This window comes from Microtus oregoni, unplaced genomic scaffold (genome assembly GCF_018167655.1).
Source record: "Microtus oregoni isolate MIOR12 unplaced genomic scaffold, Mior012 000004F_ref0000308, whole genome shotgun sequence".
In the NCBI taxonomy this organism is placed as follows: Eukaryota; Metazoa; Chordata; class Mammalia; order Rodentia; family Cricetidae; genus Microtus; species Microtus oregoni.
In genome coordinates, this window is record NW_024543063.1 from 2,678,877 (window position 1) to 2,694,619 (window position 15,743).

The 15,743-nt window shown below is 44.9% G+C and overlaps 1 protein-coding gene across 4 annotated transcripts in view; it reads left to right on the top strand.

The window, feature by feature from the left end:
* LOC121446966 (peroxynitrite isomerase THAP4) overlaps positions 1-12,708 on the top strand; it is a 40,285-nt gene extending 27,577 nt beyond the window's left edge. For all 4 annotated transcript variants that reach the window (XM_041649894.1, XM_041649893.1, XM_041649896.1 and 1 more), the window contains 3 exons: positions 4,507-4,616; positions 5,671-5,774; positions 12,412-12,708. In XM_041649894.1, coding sequence (XP_041505828.1) covers positions 4,507-4,616; positions 5,671-5,774; positions 12,412-12,531 — 334 coding nt within the window. In that variant the 3' untranslated portion in view covers positions 12,532-12,708. The remainder of the gene's footprint in view (positions 1-4,506; positions 4,617-5,670; positions 5,775-12,411) is intronic.
* Positions 12,709-15,743: the final 3,035 nt, after the last annotated feature.

Below are 15,743 nucleotides of genomic sequence, written 5' to 3' on the forward strand. Positions count from 1 at the left end.
TTTAAGAGTTGGTCATCTAGGAAGAGTTAACAGGAAATGAAAGGGTGGTGCTGGGGGCTGGCAGATAGATCAGAGTCAGAGGAACCCTTCTGACCAGACTGATTCATGCCCCTGCAGACCCGTAGCTGATGTTCCTTCCACAGGGATTTTTGCAATACTGCATGACCTTTTCTGGGGATCATGAACTGTTCACTCCAGCTAGGGCATCAACAGCAGGATTCTACCAGGGTCTGACTTGGTGAACCAGTGAACTTGTTGGGCATATTTATGGGACATGGGTGAGAGGTTACTTATAGGAGCATAGGTAGCCCCCAGGCAGCTAAGTTACCACAGAGTACACCCCGTCATGGATAGCAACCTCACAGAAGCAGCATCACAGAGTTCCCTTTTAGCCAACCTTCCACTTCTGTATACCCAAGCATCTCCCCGTCACTTGCACCTGTCGGTGGACAGTGGACAGGAGGCAGTAATGTGTGGAATCCCAGGCAAAGGTCCTGTACTGAAGAGCACTGACAGCTCGGTTACCACAGATCTAGCCATCACCATATTGTTCTGGGTATTTTGTTGCCATGGTTTCTAGAACAGGGAAAACATGTAAAGCCTGAGAGAAAAACATAGCACATCAGACCCCTGTCCTCCAGGTCTTACCTTGGAAAGGTGATGTGTGTATGAGTTCTTTTTCTCCTTTTTAAAGCATTTGATCACTATGTCACTTAGATGGGCATTATTATTTTCAACAGTTTAACCATGAATTTAACACCTTACCACCACTACTGTAAGAAGTCTTCTCTCCACAACCAAGGCCAATAGTAGTAATAAACCGTGGGCATGAACACAAATATTTGGAAGGTCATGTGATAGTTATACACATCCATTCAACAAAAATGAAATCCGCCCCCAGGCTTCCCAGCCATGATTTTTGTTCTCACTTACATTACCAGATGTGAATTCTCTTTTGTGGGGAAAGCCTTAAATACAGTTGGAAAGTTGCTGGCTGCACTCATAATAGTTGCTGCTACTATTCTTCCAGTGGGCACAACCTGCGTGGCAGTCTGGTAGTGTGGCTCTCAGTCTACAGTGGGACTGTTCCTGGCTGTTCTCCTGAGCAGCAAAGCTGTGAGCACAGGAGCTTCCAGCTGAGTTCAGCTTCATGTGTCCATGGTCTGCAACCAAAGCCTGTAGTATCTTCATCGGGGAGATCCAGCCGTCTAGTTCTGACTTAGAACAACAGCGATGAGAGTACTCTTTATGATTTGGGGTTCTTTCTGACAAACAACTTCTAGGGGAGTAACCTACCGTGGCCCTGAGATTTTTAGTTGACAGCCTCATAGCTTTTGGAACATTTTCTCCACCATGCAGGATCTGCTCTTTGGACTCTTACTTTACTGCCGTTTCTATGGTGTCACACCACCTGTGTAATGTAGCCCTTTTGTAGGCACCACTATCCATTCCAAGCAAGTCTGAGTTGATCTCAGGGTGAGCAGCTAAAAGAGGATACTAAAGAACAATGTTCGTGAGGTCCAACACAGCATGAGAGCAGTTCCATCGCTTGTCTCAGTTGTATCCTCAAGCAAGCACACAGGATATAATGGCATGGAGAAGGTATTTATTACTTTATGTAGTTGTCTATGGCCCAGTTATTCTCTTTGAACTATTTTGCCTCTTTATCCTTGGGCACTGTTGCCATGATGCTGATAAGCATTTCTCTTCTCCTGATGGGCTAGTTTGTGTTCAGCACAGTTCAGAGCCAATGGGGAGAAGGGCTGTTCTCATGTCTGCATTCTCACGCCTGACACTTGAGTTGGCTCCCCGGGTCTGCCAGGCAGACTCTGGGCTCTGTGAAAGTAACCACTGCCATTGCCTCTCCCTCAACTGCATAAGATGCCGTGAAAATTGCAGCCTGGGTGAATAGCTCCCATAGTCAGAATAGTCTAACCTGACTTCCTGCAGGAGGGGAGTGTGCATAGCCTACCTGGACAGGAGTAGGTGATCATCAACACACTTCGTATTTCCATCTGCACTGTTTTGTCGTTGATGTTTTCTGTGATGCTCACTAGAATAGCATTTGTCTTTCTGCCGTTTTATTTCCTGAGGAATTTCAGTTTGACACAAATCTTGTCATATGTGCCTTCAGATGACAAGACAAACTCCCTTATCTGTTTAACCTCCCTTCATTTCCTCTTGATTGCTGCAACACGTTAAGGGCCCAATTTAAGTCACCCAGATTCAGCAAAAAACCTCTTCTACCTTATAAAGATAATACCCAGCAAGGGGCTCAGCTAAGCAACTAGAGCTCCATTCCCATTCCCAGGGTCCCTGCTGAGTTAAATTTCTTACTTAAATAGAAAAAATGGTCCCTTCCTGATCAGTGAACTTGGCTCCATGCACCACCTCTCTCTACTTTTCCTCAGTGGCTTCCTTCTGTCCCTCCTCTCTGATTCATGGGGCCCTCAGCTGTTGATAACCGAGTGTCGTAATGTCAAAGAGCCAGTCCACCAGGAACCGATTTCCTTCCTGTTGTCTCAGGTTATTCAGCCTTTGTTCCAAGAAGGGATGGGTTAAGGCCAGCTGGCCTAGGTCTGAAAAAGCATGGGATAAATCCGGACTAGCTGAACATAGCGGACAATGAGGAATACTGAGAATTCAAGAACAATTGCAGTGGGTTTTTGATCCTACTGCACGTACTGGCTTTGTGGGAGCCTAGGCAGTTTGGATGCTCACCTTACGAGACCTGGATAGAGGTGGGCAGTCCTTGGGCTTCCCACAGGTCAGGGAACCCTGATTGCTCTTCGAGCAGATGAGGGAGGAGGACTTGATCGGGGGAGGGGGAGGGAAATGGGAAGCGGTTGCGGGGACGAGGCAGAAATCCTTAATAAATAAATTTAAATATAAATAAATAAATAAAGGGATGGGTTATATTGATCAGTTAAACTCTCCTTCCACAGGCTTAAGAGCCAAACCAGGTTGTGAGTTCTCACTTCCTTTTTTTAAAAAGATTTATTTACTGTACAGTGTTCTGTCTGTGTGTATGCCTGCGGGCCAGAAGAGGGCACCAGATCATAGATGATTGTGAGCCTCCATGTGGTGGCTGGGAATTGAACTCAGGACCTCTGGAAGAGCAGCCAGTGCTCTTAACCTCTGAGCCATCTCTCCAGACCCCTGAGCCATCTCTCCAGACCCCTTTCACTTCCTTCTTAGAAGTCACTCCCAACTCAGACTGTTCCAGGTATTCCCCTGACTCTTGATTTTCTGTCCGTCCAGTCTGCCTGCTGAACTATAGACTTTCCCTTCCCGTAGATGAGAAGTTGGACTGAGCCGTAACTTCTGTCATTTTTACCTTATCTTTTCCTCTTCACCAGCTGACTCTTCCATGGGATTCAGGTCTTTAGTCACTTACAGGAGGGACTATTTAACACAGATCTAATGTGTGCTCTTTCTGTTTTGCGCGCCCCCTCCCCCAGCAACAAGAAGTGGTGAGCCAGCAATTCTTTTAACTCATCTTTGTATCTAATTTACCTGCTAAATCAGGACTAACATGGAGAATAATGGCTGTATGACCCTTCCCATCGTAATTCTTACTTGACTCAAGCAAAGTCTTGCTGGGGAGCCGTCCTGATTTTGGTCACATGTCTTATATGCAGTAGCAGTCACACAGCTGCTATCGCAGCCTGCTGGACCCTTGTCCCATCTGTGCTGCTCTCCAGGACTGCTGTGGTCCTTGAGCTGTTTTCAGGTGGGACCTCCCTCATCAGGGTCAACATGGAGCAAGAAAGCCGTCCTAAGGAATGCCTCCCACCACCCCCAATGTCTCAGTGTTAGTTATGTGATTTACTACCCAGAGCAAGGCCCCCTGACTGCTGCCGTAGCAGAAAGACACATACCTCACACACATGGGAAAGTCCTGACGGCTGTGCAGTTGCTCTTCCCGAGTCCATCGTGGATCTGCCGCCTCACATTAGGACTCCAGCTCGCTGCATGAGGAGACATGAACAAATGTCTACTCACCAACTGTGGACCAAAGTGGTTCTCAAACCAACGAGATTGTAGAGGTTACTTAGAAAACTGTAGGTAGGTGACCCTTAAGTAGCCATGTCTCTGCGAAGTCCCATCTTACCATACGGCTCAGAGGTGAGGCAGAAGAGAATGGCGGCTAGAATTCCCAGGGAAGCGCCTATGGCTCTCCCCTTCTACTAGGAGTGTTAAAACTATTATTAGCTGGGTGTGGCGATACGTGTCTTTGATCCCAGTACTTAAGAGACAGGCAGATTGTGAGTTACAGGCCAGCCAGGGCTATGCAGTGAGAAGCAAAAAGCCACTTCACCACTTTCATAGGCCTAGCTGTCACTGTTTTACTTCTTCCGTTGCCATGACTACGAGGCTGAGGTGATCTCCAAGGTGGCATGGGATGATCATGTCACGCCCAGAGGAGAAGCCTTGCAGCAGCAAGTTTTGTGAGGCGGCCCTTTGAGGTCCTGCGTCTGCTTCACTCTCTGATTTCCCTTCCAGGTTCAACTCCTTCCATCCAGACACACACAAACCAATGCACAGAGAGTGTGGCTTCATCCGCCTCAAGCCTGACACCAACAAGGTGGCCTTTGTCAGTGCCCAGAACACAGGTACGGGGCCCCTTCCCAGGGCCTGCTGGCCACCTTACAGCAGTCGTCTCAGGTGGCTTTAAGTGTGCTTCTGCTCGTGGTTATGTATTGTCGGGACGGTGAAGATAACAGTTCTCCAGACTTCGGCCTTCCTCCTAGCTCAGTCTTAGTTTTGGTATTTTACCCGTGCCAGCACAGTATTTGCCCAAAGGACAGACAGGTCCTGGCAAGAACAGGCCAACTGGCTACATGATCTTTGTCTGGAAGTCTGACAAGCTGATGTCTTAGAACTCACTTGACAGCCTGTGTGACTTTGACCATGTCCAGTCTCACTCCTGTTCAGGATTACCTAACTTGGAGTGATGCTGGCACCAGGCGCTGTCAGACACGGGAGTATGCAAAAGCCAGAGGGCCTTCATCTGTGGCTCCTTCTTCAGCATAGGGTAGTACTACTCCTGTTGAGAAACGCAGGTCGGAGGACTGGAGTTCAAGCACCTCTGCAGAGGTGACCCTCCTTTGAGCATTTGCCCTGTACGCCCCATTAGAGGGAGGAGGCAGGAGATTCTTAACTACATGAATTCCAGACCAGCCTAAGCAGCATAATGAGACCCCGTCTCAAGAACAGGCATGGGGGCTGGGGAGGTAGCTTAGTGGGCAAAGTGCTTTCTGTGTGAGCATGAGGACCTGAATCTGAATCCCCAATACCCACAAAACAATGCTACACACTGTAAGCCGGCATTGCGAGTGCAGAGACAGGCAAATCGCTAGGGCTTTCTAGCCACCAGCCAGCCTAACAAAAGGGTGAGAGACTGAACATGTCTCCAAAAAAAGTAAGAAAGAAAACCACAGAGAAAGACACTCAAAGTTAACCTCTGACCCCCACATGAATAAACAGACACATACAAGGGGGTGGGGGATTCTGAGTCACTTCCTTGGTACCTGCAAGAGTAACTTCAGAGGGAGAGGGAAGAAATGCTGTACCTGGGTGGTAGCAAAGTTAAGGTTTCAAGTGACTGTCCACAGTGCTTCTGAAGTGGGATGCCTTGGTACCACACTAACTGCCCCTCCCTTACAGGTATAGTGGAAGTTGAGGAGGGTGAAGTGAACGGGCACGAGCTCTGTATCTCATCCCATTCCATCTCCAGGATCTCCTTTGCCAAGGAGCCCCATGTGGAGCAGGTGAGCCCGACCTCCCTCTCAGTTGCTCCCAGAGTGTTTGCACTTGGCGGTGGTACCACACCATCGGACAGATTTCGGAGTTCCGTACTGCTGTCTCCAGCTCTTACTGTTTTCCTTTAACACTCTCCCACGGGGTGAATGATCCCTGCTGTAATACCTGGTCCCTGCACCTTTCAGGTGTGTTGTTTTCCGTCACAAATATCCCTTTATATTTGCCCTGCGTACTTTTTTAGATCTATCCAGATCTACTGGATAAATGTCTCCTAAATTACTGAGCCAAAGGGGAGGTACATTTTGAATGGGAGATCCTGGTAAATTGCTTCACAGTGAAACTGGTAGCGTTGCCTGACTCTTTCCTGCTTATTTCCGTTCTTGTTTTCTCTCTAACTTGTGAATCTATATTACCTTGTTTATTCCATTTACACTGGGTTTTCTGTAGTTTGTGATTCTATTGTTGGTTTATCGGAGGCTGTGGCTGTCATCTGTTGTCTGCTGCCTGTGTGGCTAGTATGGCCCCAGTCAGGTGCCTTTAATTTATAATGCCATCTGCCCAGGTGTTTCTTTTATCATATCTGGACTCAGGCGCCTTTAATTTATAATGCCATCTGCCCAGGTGTTTCTTTTATCACATCTGGACTCAGGCACTTACTTAGGAATTCGTTTTCTACTTCAAAATAATAGTAATTAATAATAAAAATACTACCTCCTTTTCTCTTGCTTTTGTGGCTTTGCTTTTCTCCATTCGACCTTTAATCTGTCACATTTGCCTTTCTGTGGGATGCAGGTTCTGATACCCGCCTGTTCAGTGACTTGTCCTCACGTGGTTGATAAGGTGCTGCACATCTCTTAGACCATGCTCATATGAGCATATGGTTTGTCTTTCCACCTGCTTATTCTCTTGGTTTTTCATAGGGTTTCTCTGTGTAGTCCTGGCTGTCCTGGAACTCTCCTTGTAGACTAAGCTGGTCTTGAACTCAAAGATCCACCTGCCTCTGCTTCCCGAGTGCTGGGGTTAAAGGCGTGTGCTGCCACTATCTGGCTAGTTATTTGTTTCCGTGATGAAGCTTTTGAGCTTCATGAGATTCCATTTATTAATGCCTGTGCTGTCAGAATCCTTTTTAGAAAGTTCTTTCCTGTGCCAACGAGTTAAGGCAAATTTCCTCCTTTCTCTTCTATCAGATTTGAAGGTATTGGTCTTCTGTTTAGATCTTTAATCCATTAGAGTTGGCTTTTGTGAAAATAGACTTGAATCTATTTTCATTCTTCTGTCTGCGTTATCCACTTTGACTAGCATGATTTGTTGAATATGCTGTCTTTTCTCCAGTGTATGTTTTTTGTTTCTTTGTCAAAAATCAGGCTGGGGATGGTGGCTCACACCTTTCATTCCAGCACTTGGGAGGCAGTTTCTGTGATCTGTGAGTTTAAGGCTAGCCTGGTCTACAGTTGTAGACAACCAGAGCTACCTTGTCTCAAAAAGCCTAAAAAATAAAATAAAATAAAAATTCTGTAGGCATGCGGAGTTATGTGTGGGTCTTCTTTCTATTCCATTATCAACGTATCTGTTTTACCTTGCCTTTTTATTTTTCTTACAGGTTTCTTTACGTACTGCTAACCTCACTGTGTAGACCAAGCTGTCCTTGAACTCACAGAGATCCTCCTGCTGCCAGTACTGGATACTATGATCTTTTTATTGCTTTTTTTTTTTATTTCACTAGGGGTTATGTATCTGTTTTAAATTGTTTATTTCATTTTGACTTATCTTTAGTAGGTCATATGTGTAAAAAAATTTTTTCCATTCTTTTTTAGGTTTCCCAATTTGATGAAATGCAGATTTTTTAAAGTATATCCCTATGATTTCCTGCACTTCTTCAGTGTCTGTTATAATGTCTCCCTTTTCATTCCTAATTTTACTAATTTGGGTCTTCTCTTTTTCTTTTGGTTAATTTGGCTAAAGGTTTATTGATCTCACTGAATTTTTTTTTCAGAGAATCAACTCTTCATTGACCTTTGTATTTTTTGTTTCTATTTCATTAATTTCAGCCATGATTTTATTTGTCTTTCTATCGTTTTCAAGTGTGTTAAGTTATTAATATAAGCTCTCTAATTTTTTAATATAGGTGCTTAATGCTATGAACTTTCCTTTTTGAACTGCCTTTATTTTGGTGTGTTGTATTTTAATTTTTGTCCAATAGAAAAAATGTTTAATTTCCTTTTTGATTTCTGTCTTCACCCTACTTTCTAATGCGGTCTATTAGTTTGTGTCTTTTATTGGGGAATTAAGATGAGAGTTATTGGTGCTGGAGATATGGCTCAGTGGTTAAAAGTGCTTGCCATTCTTGCATAGGGCATGGTTTGGTCCCCAGCACTCATGGTGGCTCACAGCCATCTATGACTACCCAGTTCCAGAGGATCCAGTGCCACTTCTGTCATTCAAGGACTCCAGTCATGTACATGATGCACAGACATACATGCAGGCAAAACTCCCATAAAATAAAATACATAAATCTAAAAAATTGAGAGTTTTTTAGTAGTGCTTATTAACTCCTGTTATGTTTTTGTTGTTGTTAGTTTTGTTTTTGTTCTAAAATTCATTTGGGTTTCCTGTTCTGTTATTATTATTTTCCTTGTGTTCTATTGGGTGTAGTTCACCTAACTTTTAGAGTTAAGTTTTCCTCCTATTATTTTCTATAGAACTGGACTGGTGGTCAGAAATGTCTTAATTTTTTTTTTTTTTTTTTAATCATGGGATGTTTTCCTTCTAGTGTGGTTGATAGTTTTGCTGGGTATAGTAGTCTGGGTTTGTCTCTATGGTCTTTCAGAGCTTATAGAACACCCATCCAGGCCCTCCACTGATAAGTCAGTGGGCCTGCGTTTATATGTGACTCGGTCTTTTTCCCTTGTAGCTTGTTGTTGTTGTTGTTGTCGTCATTGTTTTTCCAGACGGGGTTTCTCCATGAAGACCTGGCTGTCCTGGAACTCACTCTGTAGACCAGTCTGCCCTCACACTCAGAGATCTGCTTGCCTCCTACTCCTGAGTGTTGGGATTAAAGGTGTGCACCTCCAGTGCCTAGCTTCCCTTGCAGTTCTTAATCTCCCTTTTCGTTCTGTACATTAGTGTTTGACTATGTGTAGTGGAGACCGTCTTTTCTGGTCCTGATCAGTTGGTGTTCTGTATACCTTTTGTGCCTTGATAGGCTCCTCTTTCTATAAATTTGGGAAATTTTCTTTTATGATTTTGCTGAAACTATTTTCTATGCTTTTGATCTAGGTTTTTTTTTCTTCCTCTATAACTATTGTTTATAGGGTTCATGGTGTCCTAGATTTTCTGAATGTTTTATGCCTGACTTTTTAGATTGAATATTTTCTTTGACTGAGCTATCCATTTTTTTTATCTTGTCTTCCAGATGTGAAATTCTGTCCTCTACATGGTTTGATCTGTTGGTGAGGCTTTTATCTGAGCTTTTTGTTTGGCTTCCTGAGTTTTTCATTGTGAGTTTTATTAAGTTTGACTTTTCTATAGTGATTCTATTTCTTTGTTAAATTCTATTTTCATGCCTTGAATTGTTTTCATTAATTCATTCAACTAGTTGCTTGTGTTTTTCTAGTCTTCTCTGAGATATTTATTCACAACCTCTTTTTAAAATTTATTTTATGTTCATTGATGTTCATTTATGTCCATTGGTGTTTTGCCTACATGTACATCTGTGTGAGGGTGTCAGGAACCCTGGAACTGAGTTACAGACAGGTGTGAGCCTCCATGTGAGGGCTGGGAAGTGAACCTGGGTCCTCTGAAAGAGCATAAAGAGTTATCACCCACTAAATCATCTCTCCAGCCCGTATCCATGTCCTTTTTAAGGTTCACGAGTGTGTCATTCTGAAGTCGCCTCTTGTGTTTCAGTTCCGTTGCTTTTTTTAGGAAACACTGTACTAGGAAGCTGGTTTCTGGAGGAGGCAGCTGTCTTCGGTGTTAATGTTTGTGTTTGGGGGAAGTGATCTAAGCATCTAGAGCTCTATTCGTGGTGTTTCTCGGTGTGGATATCTGGTCACACCTTTGTTGGTGTGTGTTGAGGTCTTTGTTTGCTGTCAGGTAGTGGATTAGCCAAATGATGCTTGGTTTTGAGTCTTGGGCCTCTTGGGTTTCAGGGAGCAGTGTCAGGTGGGCTGGCTCTAGACACAGAAAGCAGTCCCAGATCAACGCGGTGGGAGGCTGATTGAGTGTTGGGGAAGGTGACTGACGCAGGGATCTCTTTGGCTGAGTAATGTTTATTTGAGTTCCAAGACAGCTAGGGCTGTTACACAAAGAAACCCTGTCTCGAAAAACGAGAAGAAAAATAAAAGACTTGGTTTGTGGCGTAACTCAATGTTGGTCCTATAGAATATCACATAAACACTTGAGTGTGGGTAACTGCTGTTGGTTAGAGCACTCTGTGTGATCTCTTAGATCTACTTGAGTTATTATGTTGCAAAATATCCTTAATTTCCTAATTTTGTCTGGATTTTCTATTCATTATTAAGAGCTGAGTAGTAAAGTCTGTGTGTCTGTCCTTCCCACTCCACTTTAGTGTCCTTTGGAAAGGACTGTGCAGGGTGAAGGCCTTAGCTGTACAGTGGAACTGTAGGTTAAACATGTCAGGACTGAGGACCCGTGGAAAGTGATGCTTATCTGCCCCCCAGCTTGTCTTACAAACTGTCTACATGTAGCCCAAGCTGGCCATGCGTCTGCCTGCCTCAGCCTCAGTGGCAGACATGCATGCTGTGCTCAGCTGTTCGCCTCGGTTTTAATTCTGTTGGCTGTGTTGAAACCCTTACAGCGGGAGCCAAGTACCAGACCCTGAAGTAAAAAAGCTTTCCTTCCTGAGCCATCTAGTTTCCCACCTTTCTATCTGTCTCAGTTCCCATTGTATCTCTCCTGCATTCACCCATCTTCCTTTTTCTCTCCCCAGGCTTTAGTCAGTACGTTTCCTACTGTCCATTTTCCAGTCCTACTTCATGTGCCGAATTTCTCTGATGTTTCTGCATAACTCCAGGGTGGGCATCCTGCTGGGAGGCAGTCTCTTCGTATTTTTGATTACATATTTTCTTTTGCCCTTTTCTCCTGGATTTTTTCTCCCTTAATTCTAGCATAAAAAACTAAAGAGTGCTAGGCAGTGGTAGCGCACACCTTTAATCCCAGCACTTGGGAGGCAGAGGAAGGCGGATCTCTGTGAGTTTGAGACCAGCCTGGACTGCAGAGCAAGTTTCCAGAACAGGCTCTAAAGCTACAGAGAAACCCTGTCTCAAGGGGAAAAAAGAAGTTAAAGCGATAATTTGAGACTTTGCTTAAGGTTCCCTCATCTCAGCGTTCTTGGACTGGACTCACTGGTCTGTTTCTGCTTGGCTTGGCCCCAGCTCTTGTGCGGAGCGGGACTGGGAGTCCAGTGGAAGCCAAGTTATTTTCTCAGCTAGACAGAGTTGGAATCCAAGAAAGCCCTCCAATCCTCACTGGGCCAACAGGTCTAAGTCAGGAGTCACCTCCACCTCCCCTCCTTGTGTCCTTGGTGCTTCCTGATACCCTTAAAGAACTTTTTGTTTGGTTTTGGTTTTGGTTTGGGGTTTTTTTTTGGGGGGGGGGGGCGTTGGGGGTTTTTGTTGTTGGTTTTTTGTTTTGTTTTGTTTTGTTTTTGACAGACTCAAGCATCCCAGGCTGGCCTTGAACTCGTGATACTCCTACCTCTCCCTCCAGGTATTGGGCAGGTATTGGAATTACAGGCATGCACCACCACATCCAGTTTATTTAGTGCTGGGGAGCTAAGCCAGGCTTCACGCATGAAAGCAACCACTCTGCCAACTGAAATAGTTCTTCAATCCCTAAGTAGACTTTTGATTTGTTTTTCTGTTTTTAAAATTACTTGTCTGTGTGTGTCTGTGTATACATCTCTTAACCACTGAGCCTAGTCTCTTCAGCCCCTCTAACTAAACTTGGAATGACTGACATTTTTGTCTTCTTTTCAGCAAAAGGGTTGGGAGTCCCAGTATTGGATGTGGCCGAGATAGCCCATGGTCCTGGAGCAGTGAAGTGATCGGCCCTTAGAGTTTAGACATTCATCTCTCCTGTGGTCACACTGTCCACAACCTTCCACACACGAGGACTGTGGTTGAGGACGTGACTCAGGATCTACTCATACTCTTGCGGGAAGAGCCATATGCTATAGTAGACCGGTGTGCTGCCCTGGTCCTCCAAGAACACATTTGATATGGTTTAAGATGGCTCAGATGGAAGTGGGAGATTATAGTCAGCAGAACACCATCAAATATTAACAGACTTAACAGTAGCTCACTGCTGGGAAGCGGTTGGTGTGCCCCATGGTGGCTCACGCCCAGAATCTTAACCACTGGGGATACCCTGCTCACAGGCCTCTGACCAGTGGCTGACACAGGTGGACACTCCAGTGTTTGTTCAGTATTTTTTTTTTCAAAAAAAAAAAAAAAACCTAGGTTAGTGTGAAACTCATGTTGCCAGGCTGACCTAGAATTTGAGATCGTTCTCTTGTCCCAGCCTGCTGAGTGCTAGGGTTCTAGGCCTGCGCCACCACACCCAGCTTTTATTGAATAATCTGAAGGTGTGAAGCTTAAGTGCCTTGTTTTGTTCTCTACTCAGATTACTCGAAAATTCAGACTGAATTCTGAAGGCAAACTTGAACAGACGGTCTCTATGGCAACCACTACACAGCCAATGACTCAGCATCTTCATGTTACCTACAAGAAGGTGACCCCATAACCCGGAGCAGCTCCCAGAGCCTGGGGAGGAGTCTGGCTCCCTCGTCTAGCCCCCAGTTCAGTAGTCATCCAATGCAGACATGGTGTGGCCACAGGCTCTGCTCTCACAGAACTGTTGTCCAGATGATCTTGTAATGGCATAGAAAACCAAATAAAAGGCCTTTATTTTTATGGCTGAGGATTTTGAATATTATCACTGTGTAGACTGTACATTTTTCATCTGTTGCTGATAGTTTGTTTTCCAGACTTTTCTTTAAGAAAGGATTACATGCTTCTTTCCTTCCTTTCCTCCCCTCCCTACCTACTTTTCACAGGTTTTGTTTTTGCTTTTTGCAATGGTAAGGATCTAACTCATTCTAGGCAGCTAGGCCCCAGCCCTAGCCCCAGGAGCTCATTTTACATTTATTTTCTCTTTATTTTCCCCGAGACAACATGTGAAGTTACATTGCGGAGTCCGTGACCTCCTCGTGGCAGTTAGGTGTTAGCTTGACTGCACTGAGAAGCACCTAAGGGATCAGGGACGTGCACCCCTGGGTGTGTCTGAGAGAGTCTCCAGACACTCTTAGATCTAAGGACTCTGACCTAATCAAGGGCTTAATCACTTGATGGATCATGCATATGGTGGCATTATTAGGAAGTGGTGAGCGGTAGGTGGGGGAACCTAGTTGGAAGAAATAGGTTAGGGTGTGTCCTTAGGGCCTCTATCTCGTTCTGGCTCTTTTCAGTATGCCCTTTGCTCTTCTCCCTGGTTGTTGTGATGGGAGTTGCTTCATCAAACCCTTCTGGCCGTGATGGACTGGCACCTGAAACCCTGAGCAAAACCATCTTAGCACAGTTCCAGCTACTCTGTCACAGTGGTAAGAATGCAGACCAAAACACCCTGACGACATTAGCTTGTGGCATACACCTTGACAAATGTAGATGAGGGACTGGGGAGGTGGCTCCCTCAGTAAAGCTCTTGCCACACAAACAGCACCTGTGCAAAAAGTGTGTGTGGCAGCATATGTCTGTGTTGTGACTGTCCTCTGAGTCAAACAGCTGCCATCTTGAGGAAGTCGAGCTTTGCCCGCTTGCCAAGGGGCATCCCAGCTGGGCTTATTGACTGTACTCCCCATCATGGAAGGATAGGGAGGGTGGGGAGACCTTCACCTGAGTAGCCACCCATTCCCTACCACCTGTTATATACAAGTGTTATATCCCACCTATTATATACAAGCCTGTTATATACAAAAAAGATTATTTGTTAGATTGTTAACAAAATATCACTATATTCCCCTTTTTGTTTAATATAAAGAGGTTATAACTAATATGAGGAAACTATAATAAGTACAATAACTATATAATATATATGGGCAATAAATACATCAACAATGTCTAGTCCATTTGCATTTGACAAAGATAAAATATTCCATTATCTATCCTATCTTGGTGAGTCCAAAGTCTTGTATCTGATTTACTATTATAACTTGCATTATCATCTAAAACTATGTTTTGATGTTTTTGAAACTTACTTTTGATGTTTTTGAAACTTAACACACTTTACACTTTAGTGAATTTCTTTTCTGAGTCTTGTAAACAAGGAAAACTATAGCTATCCAGTTTTCAACTTTCTCAGAGACCCAAGATAGAAATAATATTAGCTGAATAAGCAGGAAGTGCAAGCAAGTAACTTCCAAAATACTTCCAAAAAGTGTGAGAAATTACAAAAGCAGCTGGCTGCCTGGACAGTCACCCAAAGTTCCTCTGCAACATTGGGGTATCCATCTTCAACAAAAGGCCTAGATATTCGACAGACTTTTCCAGGCAGCAAGGTTTCTGAAGGACTGTCCTGCCTTGTCTTGACAAGATTTGGCAGTCACTGTCTTTTGTATCCTACTTGTCCAATTAGGACACCATACTGTCAGCAGTCGAAGCAAGGACATTTTGTTGCCCATGACCTCTTGGAAGGGGCTAGAGTATGTGGGCTGAGACTCGAGGAGTGGGGCTTCATCTTTTGTGCTCTAGGAAAGCCCTCCCTTGTTGGGTAAAGACTTTCTGAGTACAGTCTGTTGGGACAAGGGAGTGCCCGCTTCCTGAAAATAATTTCACCTATGTGCCGTAAAAAAGCCCAAGAAAGTCATTGGTTCACCAGAGTAAATTTTGTCAGAATCATGCCTACATTTGCTTGGGGGGCCTGCGGAGAAGGGATTGCCTGTGTCTCCCTATGTGAAGAAATTTTAAAGATAGCCCATAATCCCAGTGCTGGGAAAGTAGAGACAGGAGGAGCCCTGCGGCTTGCTGGCCATTCAGTCTAACCAAATGAACATGCTTCAGATTCAGTGAGAGATCTTGTCTCAAAAAACAAGGTGGGGGAAAACAAGGTGGAGGACTAGATGGCTCAGAGGTCAAAAACACCCTGCTACTATCCCAGAGGACCCAAGTTCAGATCCCAGCATCCACAGCTCCCAGGTGACTGTGGCTCCAGCTCTAGGAGCTCCAACATCCTCTTCTGGCCGCCATAAGTGCACACATGCACATAAATAAAGAAAAGGTGGAATGTGGAATGGCGGTGCTTGCCATTAATCCCAGCACCTGCTGCAGTAGCAGGCGGATCTCTGAATCTGAGGGCAGACTGGTCATAGGGAATTCAGAACATCCAGAGGTGGAGAGCAAGTAAGAAAGACACCCAGCGTCAACCTCTGGCCTCACACACACATACAAACCATACAAACACAAGAAGCTGGGTGTGGTGGGAAATGCTTGCCACCCCACTCCTGGAGCAGCTGAGACCGGCAGATCTGAACCTACCCTAATTGGCAAGCTCCAGCCCAATAAGAGACCATGTCTCAAAAAGCAGGCAGGAGGGGCTGGAGAGATAGCCCAGTAGTTGAAGAGTTTTTACTGCTCTTGCAGAGGGCCTCGAACATTCACATGGTGGTTTACCACTGTCTATAACTACTGCAGCCAGCTCAGCCTCAATAGCCAAGACTGGGGTGGGGGGTGCCAGGATTGAGACATGGAGGCTTCTTTTCAGGTGGAAGAACAACAACCTTTATTTTGCCCCTTGTATACCTCTACTCCTTCTGTGGAGACACACCGGCCAGAAAGAACACAAACATCCTTGTCAATTACAGACCACAAGGAAGTTCTGCTGTCAGTCAGAGGGAGTGAGGGCAGCGGGATCACAACATATAACTCCGGTTCCAGGAACTTGACACCCTTCCCCTTACCTCC